A 13,673-nucleotide genomic window follows, 5' to 3' on the forward strand; every position below is an offset into this window, starting at 1 on the left:
AAATTGAGTTTCCTCTAATTTTGACTGTGTTCACTAGGAAAAGGGAAGAGGTATCTCTTGATTGTGATGCAAATTGGTGGGAAAAAAATAGATACTGAGTAAATAAATTACTGGAACTTAATTGTACTATATGTCATGATATACATCAATGTGCATCACTGAAAAAAATTGTATTAAACCTTAAATAAATTTGAACAGAATCTCTGACAGGTAGGTTAGAATTGCTATTGAATTTAAATGCCTAAGGTTTATATAAGCTCCACCCACACTAACAAACCATACCTGCTTAAGGACAAGTCCTTTATACTCAATTCTTTAGTGTCACTGTTTTTGACTGTGATGGAAAAAAAGAAAAGATTAGATTAGATGAGGTAATCTCCCCTTGAAGGTGTTTTCATTGGGAATTAGGAGAAAAGGAATTTTGCAAGTGCATGATTATTGTGGTTTTGATCTACATGTTGTGTTACAGGCACTCAAGTAGAACATACCAAATAAATGATATTGTCAGTTTGTGGATATTCATCTTGAATTTTATTTCAGATTTAAAGGGATGGATGAATAGTGTGTTTGATTTTAAGGACAGGAGCACTTGCCTAACTTCAATGTACTGCAGGTATACATGTATAAATCTTACAATATTTTTTGATTCAAAAAGTTTATTGGGGTTTTAATTATCATCTTTATAATTTATTTGTTCCAATTTTTTTCAAGAGTCAGTGCATGCATTAAATTCACAGCAATATTCTGTTGTTGAGCTTTTAATGCAGGATTTTTCTACATAGTAAAGTGTATGTATTTCTGCATCTCCACATCGGCAAATGTATCTGATTTTTTTTTTCTAAATCAGCTGACTTACTTTTGTAAATGAATAGAACTTTTTATCAGTGTTGTGCTTCAATGAATCTGTAAATGTATGATCTCAGGTATTTAATGCAGAACCTATGAGTGGATTAATGTAAAAGCCACCTTTAACTTTATAAGCATGAGATAATTCTTAAATGTATTGCATTCCAAATATTCTTGATAACAGAGCATATGAAGTGTATATTAGATAGAGTATTTAAAGGTAAACCATGTATATACATGTACTTATTCAAGTTTGAGATTAAATTTACTGATAGGTACCCTCTGTAGATGATCTTTTCCCTGATTTTGCAGGTAACTGCTTTGGGTCACTGGACAGGTGTGACAATACAGGCTATTTTTAGATACAGTCTATCCATTGAAAATCCCACCTGTTTACCTATAAGGTTGGTGTTTACCTGTCCTAAAAGGATTTTTGTCTGTGAAGTCTGTCATGGGTGTTTGCATGACAGATTTTGTGAGGGCAGAAATATTGCAAAATTTGTAAAGTTAGATTTGAATTCATTTCAGATAATAGGATACGATTTCATAAGTGAAAAGGAGTTTTAAAAATGTGTCAAACTGCTTGCGTGGCCTAGTTGGTTTAAATTTCTGTGGTGGGAGAAAGCTTGGACTACTGAATTCATAAGTTTTTGGAGGTAAGAACATTTTTTTTTTTGAGTTTAAAAAAATGAATGCTATTTAAATGATAGGAAGAATCAGTTATACCTTCACATATCTTTATTTTTGTTTTATCTGTACTGTCATCTCTATACAGTTTCATGATTTTGTTCAGATTGCGCAACACTGCTGTGTTTATAAAAGTCATATAACATATAGGCTAGCATATACAATCTATTATTGTGTCAAATGGTGACAGGTGTTTGTCATGCATATTGTTAGGCCATTGTTTTCACCCTGAATTGTCTACGGATTTTTCGTTTGCCCTATCATGACAAAGAGTGGGTGTGACTGGTCGACTGGGGATGCTTACTCCTCCATGATACCTGACCCCACCTGAGACTGATGTTTTTAGAGGTCTGTGTTTGTGCTGCTCCCAATCTGTATTATTCCAATGGACTTTTGAGCTTGATAACTGTTTCATTACATCATATTTCATTCAAAAAACTGTAGCTTCATCTTACATAAAAAAAAGAAGTTTCATGCAGTTTTTAGAGTTTGTCAATCAGCTTTCAGAAGTTGCATGATGTTGCCAGTAGCTGGCATATTCTGCAGTGTTGTCACTATTTTTTCAGTGAATTATATCTGTATTGTGTATAGGTTACTGGGACACAAGTTAATTAAAAGTCATTGACACATCAGATGATATGAATTCAGGGTCCCCATCCGTACATTCCTGTACCACAGCCAGGCTGTGTGGTACTTAAGTTCAACTGTTACAGTAGTGGGAAATGTGTATCGATACACACTGACCCAAAGGCGATATACACAACAGGTGGTGACTGACATTATAGAATGCGATTACATCTGAAAAAAAGTCTGACTCTAGATCTGTTGGACAGAAAATTTATTGATCTGTTTATATTTCTGTCCCAAGACGTGGTGTAAAGAAACGTTTCAAACAGTAGAATATACCTTTATATGGAGATCGACTCGATTAAGTGGTGTTTTTCGGTGTAAAGTGCATTTTGATGCACTGTTGTGTGGGTGGTGCAATGCTTTAGAGGTATGTGTTTATATGTTTGTATAGATCACCTGTGCACCTGTAGATAAGGTGACATGAGGATTTAGTATTGAAATTTTTACATTACACTAAGAAGCTTTGTAGAGTTTTATGATAATAATTATGTGACTACAATGATCATGATGATTTCAACTTTGACTAGTTATTAGATACAGTTACTGTTAGAAAAGTCTTAGATATAATGATAAACTTAAGAAGTATAACTGTATTTTTTCAATAAATTGTCACATATCATTTTGTCCTAATGGGAGAGTTGTTCACATGCGATGATCTGAAAATAGTTAAAGATTTTTTTTTTACTTGATATGCAAAAATCGATCAACACATTTTACGCATATTGGACAAAAAAAAAAATCAAAAATGTTTCAAATACAGGTAAACAGCATTTTCTCAAACTCACAGGATATGCAGGCTTAATTAAACTTCAAGATATTTCTGAGGATTTGATGTAGCAGGGGTAAAAAAACAAGAAATTTAAATTGGTTTAGACTGCCAACTCACTTCAACATATCCCCCAGGTATTCGAGATATTAGTGAGATATCGAAGTTCAAATGTAATACATTGGTCCAAGAGAGGTTAGCTGCAGATGTATATGTAATACCTAAACATAACATGTACATGTATGTATGTGATCAGTTTATACATGCACTAACTCCTACAGAATCACTTCTGCAGTGACACGTGCAGAATGTGGAGTGACTTTTTAATTTTAAATTTTAAAAGATTTCTCTGTAAGTACTAAATATGATCACAGAGAACTACAGGAGGTTTTCTACATTGTTGTCATCAAAATGGAGATTTGAGATGAAATTCCAGTTAAATGTCATTCAAGTGTCAGTGACCCATTATTCTGAATTGCACAATAAGTGCCAAGTAAACTGAAAGGGTGGAACTTAAAAGCACATTCGCAACTGGATGGGTGGAATTTAATTCATTGAAGGCAGAGAAATAAATGGATTATATAGTGTTTCTTTGAAACTAAATAACTAATTAAAACATTATGAGTGATTAGGACCTTTAATTATTAGTAGTTGTACTTAATTAATATTATTATGTAATTCATACTTCATTACCAATGTGAACACCTCATTAAGGCTAACATTAATTAAATTGGTCTGTTCAGGATTGTTGTGAACAACAAGTGAATAGATTTAGGTGAAAAGTTGTCAACTGCATGACACTCCCAAATCTCCTGTTTTGGTTCTGTGTTTACCGTTAAGGTATTGGATGTTTAAAATTGAACTATAAACACAAATTTTATGTTTAAAAAACAGGTGTAAATAATGGAAAAGTCAAGAAAATATATTAATTTTTATGTTATTTATCTTTCAGGAATGCAAATGTCATTTGGTGACAAAACCTAGCTGCTGATTCTAAGGCATACGGTCCCTGTGTTAACTGTTTCCATACAAGAATAATTGAACATTTCATCCTACTGGATATTTATAAATTTTCAAAAGTATGTAGTAACGCAGATCACAATTGGCTGAAATCCCTGAAGGGGATTGTTTTTCCTCCAATCATGGAAGATCTTCTAAATCTGGACAATTTGTCTCAGGAGGAGAAGGAGACGATCCTCGGTGTCCTCCAGAAGGACGAGATGGTCCGCCAATCCGAGGACAAGAAAATCTGGTGCGTAGCTCCCTTAACTGTTCGTATGAATTTGTTAATGAATTTTTATGGAATTTTTTAGCATGGCTTTGCACTGTGATGTATATAGAATTATAGATCAATTTCATTTCATTCGAGATGAATCCATATATTCCTAGAGTCAATCCTCACCAGGAATAATTTTTGTCTGGTTATGAAATATACCAGCTAAGAATTTAAATTTACAAGGAGGTCAAATGTTTGTCAAATTTAGAGGAACTTACATGTAGCTACCAAAAAGTAGTTTGCATCAGCTATATACATGTTATCATGATTGTTCAGTCTCAGCTGAACAATACAGTCTCAGCTAGCTGAACAGTACTGTAATAATTCAAATCATGACTTTGGAGGGGGGGGGGGGGGGGGGGGATGGGGGAAGTTAACCAGTACAATTTATAAAACTGCATCTATAAACATGATAAAAGGCATTTTTGAAAAAAAAAATGTTTTTTTAAAAGTATTAAACCTCTTTGTTATCAACCAATATGATATCAGTTTACACTAATGCATGATTATAGGTGGATGTATGATGTAGAAACATCTGTGTCATGATGGCTGTCACAGCTGATACACATACAAGTGTGTCGACTCAATTATTGGTAAAAATGTGTCAAATCTTGTGTAATATCTATGATAATTAAGCAACAATGTTGACAGTCTCAAAAATATTGCATTCATTTGTTATTCATTATCATATTGATATATTGCATGTTTATAAACAGTTTCAAACTTACGTGGAGTGGGGAGGGGGGGGGGGGGGAGAGAGAGAGGGGAGTTACATCCATATCTGTTAATATACAGATAAACCTAGTAAATATTAGTAAATGATACTATCATATTAATTTTTTAGCATACAAATTTAGCAAGACACTTTCCAGAAAATTCAGTTTAAAATGCCATATGATTATGACACTAGGACTGCTATTTCTGCATGTCTATCATGTAAAATTTTCTTCTTAATTAAGACTAAATATTGTACAGGATACAAAAACGCATCATATATATACTGTCAGTTTTATGAATTAAGGCTTGGTTACATGTAACATCACATATTAAAAAAAGAAAGTAATATTACTGTGACTACAACATAAATATTTCACATTGTACATGATATCAGACAGTTTGTCCAAAAGCTTTCTAGGGTTTGAAAACAAATTGTTGTTTATTGCCTGCAGGAAATTGTTTGTATGACAATTTTAGGATTAAATTTGTACTTTTCACCCATATTTTAAACAGATAGGCTTTAAATGATTTTAACACATATTATTGTCCTTCATACCTAAAGGACTTTTATGCACTGGGTTGAAAGCACTCTCATAAACCTTGAACTTACGTGTTAGGGTTACATGGGTTACTACGTGGCACTTGATGCATCCTTCCGTATCTGATTCATCATAAACTTTGAACTTTTAAATTAATGAAATATTTATTTGCGATATTAAAAAGGTTTAACAAAATTTTGAGAATTTCTTGAGATCTAGGTGAAAGACTTGAAAGTTGTTGCAGCTCAGAAAATAAAAGATTATAATTAAAGTACAAAATTAGTATACAATGTACATTTTTTTAAAAATGTTTATTCCTTGTAAAAATTGTCCTGTGCATGCATTTCTGTCATGATAATGCATGACTGTAATTGCTTAATATTTATTTACTGAATATTGTATACGTATGACTTGAAAAAAATTTTGATTTAGGATATGAAAAGTGGAAAATTTTATTTTTTGCTTAATGGCCTGGATATAGAGATAATTAAGTATAAATTTTCATATTTTGAAGAGAAACTCGAAAGTGTTGATTTCAGAATGAGAATATAAATTGCATGCATTTTAAGATTTCGATTCATTTGTTCAGGAGGAGCAAGGGACTGCTTGTTATCTCATGCATGGCACTGTAATTTGTACGAAAGTTAATTAATGTTTAATTACTGGAAATGGCGGAATCTGGAATGAAAGATACTTTTTGTCTAGTACACTCATCAGACATATATGGCCCTTCCTCCATATTTCTGAAAGTGGAAATACTTGTACAACAGCATTTTCTGATCTTGAAAATGTTGAGACACTAAGTAATTACTTAAATCTAATATAGAAGACTTTTTGCAACAGGAAAGATAACTCTAGCAATTCTAAGTTTTAATCAGACTCCTATGATTTCAAAATGATATCAATTTTGTGCACACTTTTGTAGTCAGCTGAAGGCAGAGATCCAGGCTATTCGTATGAAGAGCGTGCTTCGAGCTGGTGATGATCTCTCTAAGATGTGTGCACGTTGTCATGCGGAGCTCGGGATGTTCTTCAATCGTGGTGACCTTTGTCCCAAATGTCGCTTCCGAGTGTGCAATATGTGTAAAGAAAATATGTTCAGGGGACAGTGGCTCTGTGTACTGTGTTATAAACAAAGGTTTGTCAGCTGTTGAGCGTGATTAAAAAAAAAAAAAAAGAGCAATATTCTCGATGTTATGTATACAATATATACAGATCGAGGAATTCATTGGTACAGTGGTTCCCGTTTTATCGAATAGTCAAGTTGTCAGCCTAGTTTTATCCGAATAGCCGAAAATTAGAATAGCCGATTGCTCCATACCGAGTCCAAAGATAGATGTATAGAGCTACATGTATTGATAATACATCGTAGCGAATTTCAAGCTTGCACTTTCGTTTTTTCTTTTGACATGTTTACTTAATGACTTTACTAAAAATAATTTATTTCACTTACTTATGAATTTAATATGAAATTTTTTTTCAAATAAATTGAATATAGAATATATTCTTTGATAGTTATTGCCATCTTTCTTCAGCACATGTTTACATTCCTTCTTCGATGGTCGCCATTTTGGAAACGGAAGTAGACTAAATGCTTGACTAATAACCGTAAACTATTTTTCCCTGGATAGAGTGTAAATTAAAAATAAACAAAAATATTAAATATATATAATTGTTGTTTTTATTTGTTTCTTTAATACGGTTACGTATTTTATACTGTGTGTGAGTTTACCAGTCTCGTTCTTGTCTGCTGAAGAGAGATTTTGAGAGCCATGTGGAGAAAGATGGTATGAATTTTGAGACGTATTTTTATAGAATGGGCCATTTGTGATTTTTACCATAAATTTTGCACTGAAAAATGAATAAATATTAAGCCAATTGACCAAGTTAAACGATTGAATAGGCTTATTTCATTATCCAAGCAAATTGTCATACACAAGCTAATCAGTTCAATAATTAAAATTTCACGCTGAAATAATACAAATAATTGTCATAATTAACAAGTGCATCATCGAACCTGATCACCACAACTGTAATCAAAACATATCTATTTACTATGCCCACTATTGACACAGGTAAGGTGCCTGTGTGCGTCCAGCCGTAACTAATCCCCTTCATTGTCGTACTCAAGCCAGTCAAGGTAATTGGTGTCAAACTGTGTAAACAAAGGCTTCACATACGAAGTTGGAGGTGTGAACAAAGTGCTGATTATCAAAAAACACTATGATAGTCCAAATTTTTGTATCGGATAAAACGAAAGTCCAATATTTTCTCATCAGAATATCAGGTGAAATTATTAATAAATATATAAGAAATGGTTTTGTGCTCTGATATTATATTGAAATAGCCGAAATATTCGTTAAACCGCTATCCGATAAAATGGAAGCCACTGTAATACCTTATCACATGAAACAGTACTGAATCTTTGTCTGAGTACATCATAATTAGTATATAAAAGCCAAATTTGATAAACAAATGGTGAAGATATTATCTGTAGATATATAAAATTAATACATATTCCCAAGTTACATCAAACATAAAGTTTCAAGATCCATTTGTAGGCAGCTGAAATTTTTTACGGGAGACTTGAGTTCTGGTCAGCTGTCTCGATGGCCATCAGGGGCAGATCTGGTCAAAGCCTCCATCCACAAAATGTCTGTGTTCAAAGGTAAGGCTGCTGCTTCCTACTAACAGTGTTACAACCAACTAACAGTGATGTGAACCATCAAACAGTGCTGTAAACCAAGCAGAGAAAGAGTTATCCCTCTTATATTAAAGTGCACAGTTCTACAAGAAAATTCCTGTTGTACATAACTTTTGGCTGTTCTGTTAAGAAAAAAAGTTCATGAATTGATAATTTCTGCCATTCTTTTAACCAGAGAAGTCCCCTGGCTGGTCTCAATAAGTTACGACAAATGTTTTTATATACGATGTTGGTTTTGTTTGACTTATTAAGCAGCATGTCTCTTCAAACTCTACAAGAAAGTTCTGTGTGCACTTGCTGGCTTTGATCATTTTTTTTTCCAAAGAATTTCTTGATTGATACAAATTATATACCTCACAAATGTCCTCTATTACTGATCTAGTAATAAAGTTAAGATGTCTAATGGTAAATAAAGTGGGAAATTAAGAGATAACTCATTCTCTTGTAAAATATTAATGTCATATTCTAACAATCTGAACAGTCCCTCACTAGAAATGCAAAAAAAAAAAAGATCTTTGTTAAAGAAAAATCTTATGTATATTGTCTAAGTTATAAACAGATGAGAAAAACTGCCTAAAGCTGAAAGAAATGATGATGATCGATTGAAACATGCTTAGTAAATTATATATGCATATGAAAAAAAATTGAATAAAAATGGAATATTTTTCAATTCTTGAAATACTAAACAGTAGATTCCTAAATATGCACAAAGAATTATTGTGTATTTTCCCGAGAAGCATCACTTGCGAAATAAAACTACTCGCTTTTATTTTTATGATGCTAAAATCCATGTAAAATCTCTTGATCAACCATTGAGTCATGAATTTATGTTTTCACGATTTGACGTCTAAAGAGTCAATTCTTGATATTTAGTACTCAAGTAAAATGAGCAATCTACAGTATAGTCATGATAAATATTCTTATACATGGCAGAAAGAAGTCAATGCAAAATTTACAACAGGTCTGCTGTCATCTGGCTCTGAATCCAGACGCAATTGATTTTCAATTACTGAATTGGTCTGCATAAAGCTTAGTGTCAATTTTTCTTGTGTGAAGACAAGTTATAAACAACTTTTCATTATCAGCAATAAAAATTCATCTTGTCTGGAATGGATCATCCATGAAGTTTCTTTGGCATGGTGATGTTATCAGATAAGCTTTTGATTTGATTGTCTGAAGTCTAAAGAGTTTATGGGGGAAAAAAATGGTGGAAAGGGGGGGGGGGGCTGACATTTATACTTTGCTTGTGAAATATGCATGGTTTATGATATTTTAGGGATTTGATACTAGTTTTTTTTTATTGATTAATCTCAGGTATATGTAATTTTTCATAAATGGATACGTGCAAATTGTTGAAAACTGTGTATAAGGTTTTTACTGTTAACCATTTTTTTGGGAAGGGGGGGAGGGGAGGAGGGGTTTAGATAGAATATTGTAATTTTTATGCCCCGCCATGAATATGGCCGGGGCATATAGAGTTTGTCATGTCCATCTTCCGTCCTTCTGTCTTTCTGTCCCTCCATCTGGCCTTCCATCATGCTTTGCGTTTTGCTCATTTCAAAGCTCAGTTTCAAAGAAAATGTTCAAAATATTTTTAGCAAACTTCATATGCTGATACATATTGATAAGAGCTATTCAACTGCATCAACATTTTTTGACCTTTAACTTTCCTTTGATCTTCACCTCACTTTTCTCAAATTAGTGTTAAGCTCAAAATAAACCATTCAAGATATTTTTATCAAATTTAATATGCTCAGTTTTAAAGAAACCATTCATGTTATTTTTATCAAACATCATTTGCTAATACATACTGATGTAGCCTTTCCAACTTTATCAACATTTTTTTTTTACCTTGACCTTTTTTGACCTTGACCTCACTTTTCTCAAATTAGTGTTTAGCTCAAAATTAAACCATTCAAGATATTTTTATCAAATTTAATATGCTGATATGTTTTAGTGAGAGCTATTCAACTGCATCATAAACTTTTTTTTTACCTCAAACTTTCCTGTAACCTTGACCTTACTTTTCATAAATTTGCATTTTGCATAGTTTTAAAGAAACCATTTACACAATTTAAGATATTTTTATGTGAGCTTATGCACTTATACATAATATTAATTTGGTGAGAATTTATCACCTATAGCCAATTTTTTTTTAATTTCAATTCTAAAGAAACTATTCAAGATATTCTCATCAAACTCTATACACTAATACAAATTTTCATGTTGCATTACTGATATACCCTCGAGGGGGGGGGGGGGGGGGATTCATATCCTATGGACATATTTCTAGTTTTCATTAAGGTTAATTTTCAAAAGTATTGAACTTCATGAAAATCCTTCATGCATGAATAATGTAATAAGCTTCTAAAATATAAAATATTTAGATAAATGATCCATCAGTGTGTGTTATTTTGTCAGAGTAAATAATCCATCATCATTGATTCATTTTCCTAATATCAGTGTTGGTGAAGGCTTAATTTCGATTGTAACAAATATTTACAAATATGTCACAGTAATAGTAGGGATACACCGTACTATAAATTATTGAAACAAATTCAATATTTATGTTAGATTTAGAACTTGTAACATTTCAATATTGTTCAGATGATCTGTGAGTTGAAACATGCATATGAATATTTGATTATTCTTACCAGGTAAAGGGAGGTAGAAAAAGTCTATAATGATAAAACTTAACAAAAGATAGCATATGCAGCCTAGCATCAAAGCTGTTTGATGTGATGTTGATCGAGCATGTAAATTTTTGCTAATTGGCCCAAAAGTGTGCTTTAATAACCTGAGTGCAGGCACATAGGAGCCCTGTCTAATTTGATGTAACAATAATGGAGAAAGAAAAGCTTATAATTGATTTTACTAGGTCTTCTTGCTCTGAAGGGCTCAGAAATTCATTGTTCCAGTTATCATAACCTCAGTCTGCTTCAGCGAGTCCTCAGCATGGGAATATTACTTGGTCTTAATGTTGATCAGTACTGTGGCAGATATACGCTTAATTAAGAATTTATTGGTAAGGAAAGACTGTTAATATATAGGTGCATATTTCAGTAGTCTATGTGGAGTAGCTATTTAAGTAGACCATCTATGGGGGGTTTGCATTGGTGTTATGTGTATATTGATTTGTGTTATGTTTCACGTTTGGTGTACTTAATATGGATTTTGATCACTCTTTTTTTTCTAGGGAAAACCCCCATTACATTAAGGTCTACAAAATAGAGTTATTGTTGTTTTCAAGTTTTTGTTGAAAAGCTTTTCTCTTTTTTGGTTAGCACTTAATGCTTGTGAATGAGAGAAATGTTCTCATGAGGGATGGGAATATACCCAATTCATTTGAAGCAACAGTGATGCAAAAAGTATAGATTTTTATTAATGCCTGGTGTTTCATGTGAAAATTTTGTTGAGGGAAAGAATGTCTTGCTGTAAGCTCTGAGGAAAACAGAAAATTTAAGTGGATAAGTGAGTGATCTAGCTGACTCTGAAAGCATTCTATGGAATGGATATGGAAATAAAATTCTTATGCCAAGTTGGCATGTGAAAACCAATAGCTTTGAAGTAAAAAAGGAATTCGAGCTTTTTATTCTTGTCAAAGAAGAAAGTATAAAGCTGATTGGTGAATGAACTAGCTAGTCTGCTTTCATGTGCATAATAGGGGGACTTGAATTACCTGCTCTGAAGTTCATCTCTCTAGGGTAATGTATATTGGTGATAATATTGGAATATCTGTAATTAGGCACTGTGAACATGGGTAGTTGGCCTGGACATTTGATATTACTCAGATGATCAAGGACACGGTATAATACACATTGGACCAAAGATGTATTTCCAGATCTCGGGAAGCTTAAGCGCATTAACCCTGTGCCTATAGGATTTGGGTTGTGTTCTCATTGAGTGAATGAATTCTGCAATTTTCTGTGGGGATTTGGTAGAGGGGAAAAAAAATGAATTATTTATTTGAAAATATTACTGAATGCAGAGTTTGATTTGTTCTAATGATTTTAATACTAATTCTCTGAAGTGGACTGTTTGTGACATTTTATGGTAAGTATTTGTATTGTAAGATAGATAGAGGCATTTTGTTTTGCTCCTTTTTTTGGGGGGGTGGGGGGTTGGGGTTGGAGAGGGATTCATTCAAATGGAGCCCTTATAAATATATTTGATCTTTATATAATCATTTCAGGCTCAGTGCCCTTACACCACTTTTTGGTACTGCATGGGGATAGGGCTGGTAAAATTGGGTAAATTAGCGACAGTTTAGGGAACATCGGGAAAATTATCCAACATTAAAACTCATCATATTTTTGATTTCTGTTTGTTTTGTTATTGATTTGTTTTCATTTTGCAATACACTGGAAAATGAGTAACAAGGTCAGTTATTATATATCCAAATATGTGTTCTTTAATTGGAGTTGGGGGGATGGTGTTGTTGGTAAGGATCACATTCAATTGGGAAAAAAAGGTACTACCTTTTTAGAATTGGGAATAGGACCTTTCATTGGCTCCAATTATAGTGACTCAATCATTGTAAATTGTAAAAAAGAAAAAAATGTTAAAATTAAAGGTATCTACAATTGAAAACTCATGGTAAAATGTTAAGGCAGAGATCAAACTAATGTAATTAAAGCACCAAATTTTCACGACACATTACTTTTGCAGGATTGTAATGTAATATTGTATTCATAAGCTAGATAAAATTTTCGCAAGTTCTGCTCATTTTTCTATATAATCTTAAATTATAATACTATTAAAGGCGAGAATGAAATTTTCATGAGCACACAGTCTCGTGTGTTTATGAGAAAATAAAGTTATTGTGAATGAAAAATGATATACAGTAGTAAACTAGCAGGGGATCAATATGCTCTAGATTAATAGCGCTTGACAAGTTGAGAACTGGGCAGTGAATAATCTATAAGTTAGGTTTACTGACATAGATTTACTTTCCCTTAAAAATCACACTGAATTAAGACTGACAGTAAGGTGTACTGTATACATATATATTACCAAGTCAGAGTGGTGTATTATGGTCCAGACACTAGGGTATATCCATCCAGATGTTTTAATAATTTATAAGTCTGCAGTAATAACTAGAATTTTTTCAATATTATGTATAGATTCAGTATTGAATTTGATTTAAAAATAATAATAAAACCAAACCATAAAACACAGTTCTTTGAGACATAGCTGTTTTTAATATGGCCACCACATTGCTGAGTGAGGGACATGAAGCAATTTGCTAATTGTCTGTTCAGCAGCAATTCTGAAGTTCATTTATCAACAAATATCATGTGAATGCTTAAAACTCTTTATTTTTGTCATATTTACTACAAAGAACGAGTGCACTTATGGGCCCTGGTAAAATGTGAAAAAATGAAGTATCAAATTAAGCATAATTTTCCATCTCAGATCATTAATTGATATCTAAACCATAAGATTCAACATATTTTATCGCTGAAATTCATGAATATACAAAGAGCGAAGGTGTACAATGTGGTAGGG

At 32.6% G+C, this 13,673-nt stretch overlaps 1 protein-coding gene across 3 annotated transcripts in view; it reads left to right on the forward strand.

Moving 5' to 3' along the window:
• Positions 1-538: 538 nt before the first annotated feature.
• LOC133178550 (protein piccolo-like) overlaps positions 539-13,673 on the forward strand; it is a 35,437-nt gene continuing 22,302 nt past the window's right edge. For 2 of the 3 annotated variants that reach the window (XM_061313255.1, XM_061313257.1), the window contains exons 1-6: positions 539-613; positions 1,159-1,250; positions 1,375-1,502; positions 3,882-4,181; positions 6,387-6,599; positions 8,023-8,129. In XM_061313255.1, coding sequence (XP_061169239.1) covers positions 4,072-4,181; positions 6,387-6,599; positions 8,023-8,129 — 430 coding nt within the window. In that variant the 5' untranslated portion in view covers positions 539-613; positions 1,159-1,250; positions 1,375-1,502; positions 3,882-4,071. Of the gene's footprint in view, positions 614-1,158; positions 1,251-1,374; positions 1,503-3,881; positions 4,182-6,386; positions 6,600-8,022; positions 8,130-13,673 lie in introns of those variants that run through there. The other variant, XM_061313256.1, reaches the window with a different exon arrangement.

This window comes from Saccostrea echinata, unplaced genomic scaffold (genome assembly GCF_033153115.1).
Source record: "Saccostrea echinata isolate AGI-Se365-2 ecotype Australia unplaced genomic scaffold, CSIRO_AGI_Sech_v1 ptg000003l, whole genome shotgun sequence".
Lineage (NCBI taxonomy): Eukaryota > Metazoa > Mollusca > Bivalvia > Ostreida > Ostreidae > Saccostrea > Saccostrea echinata.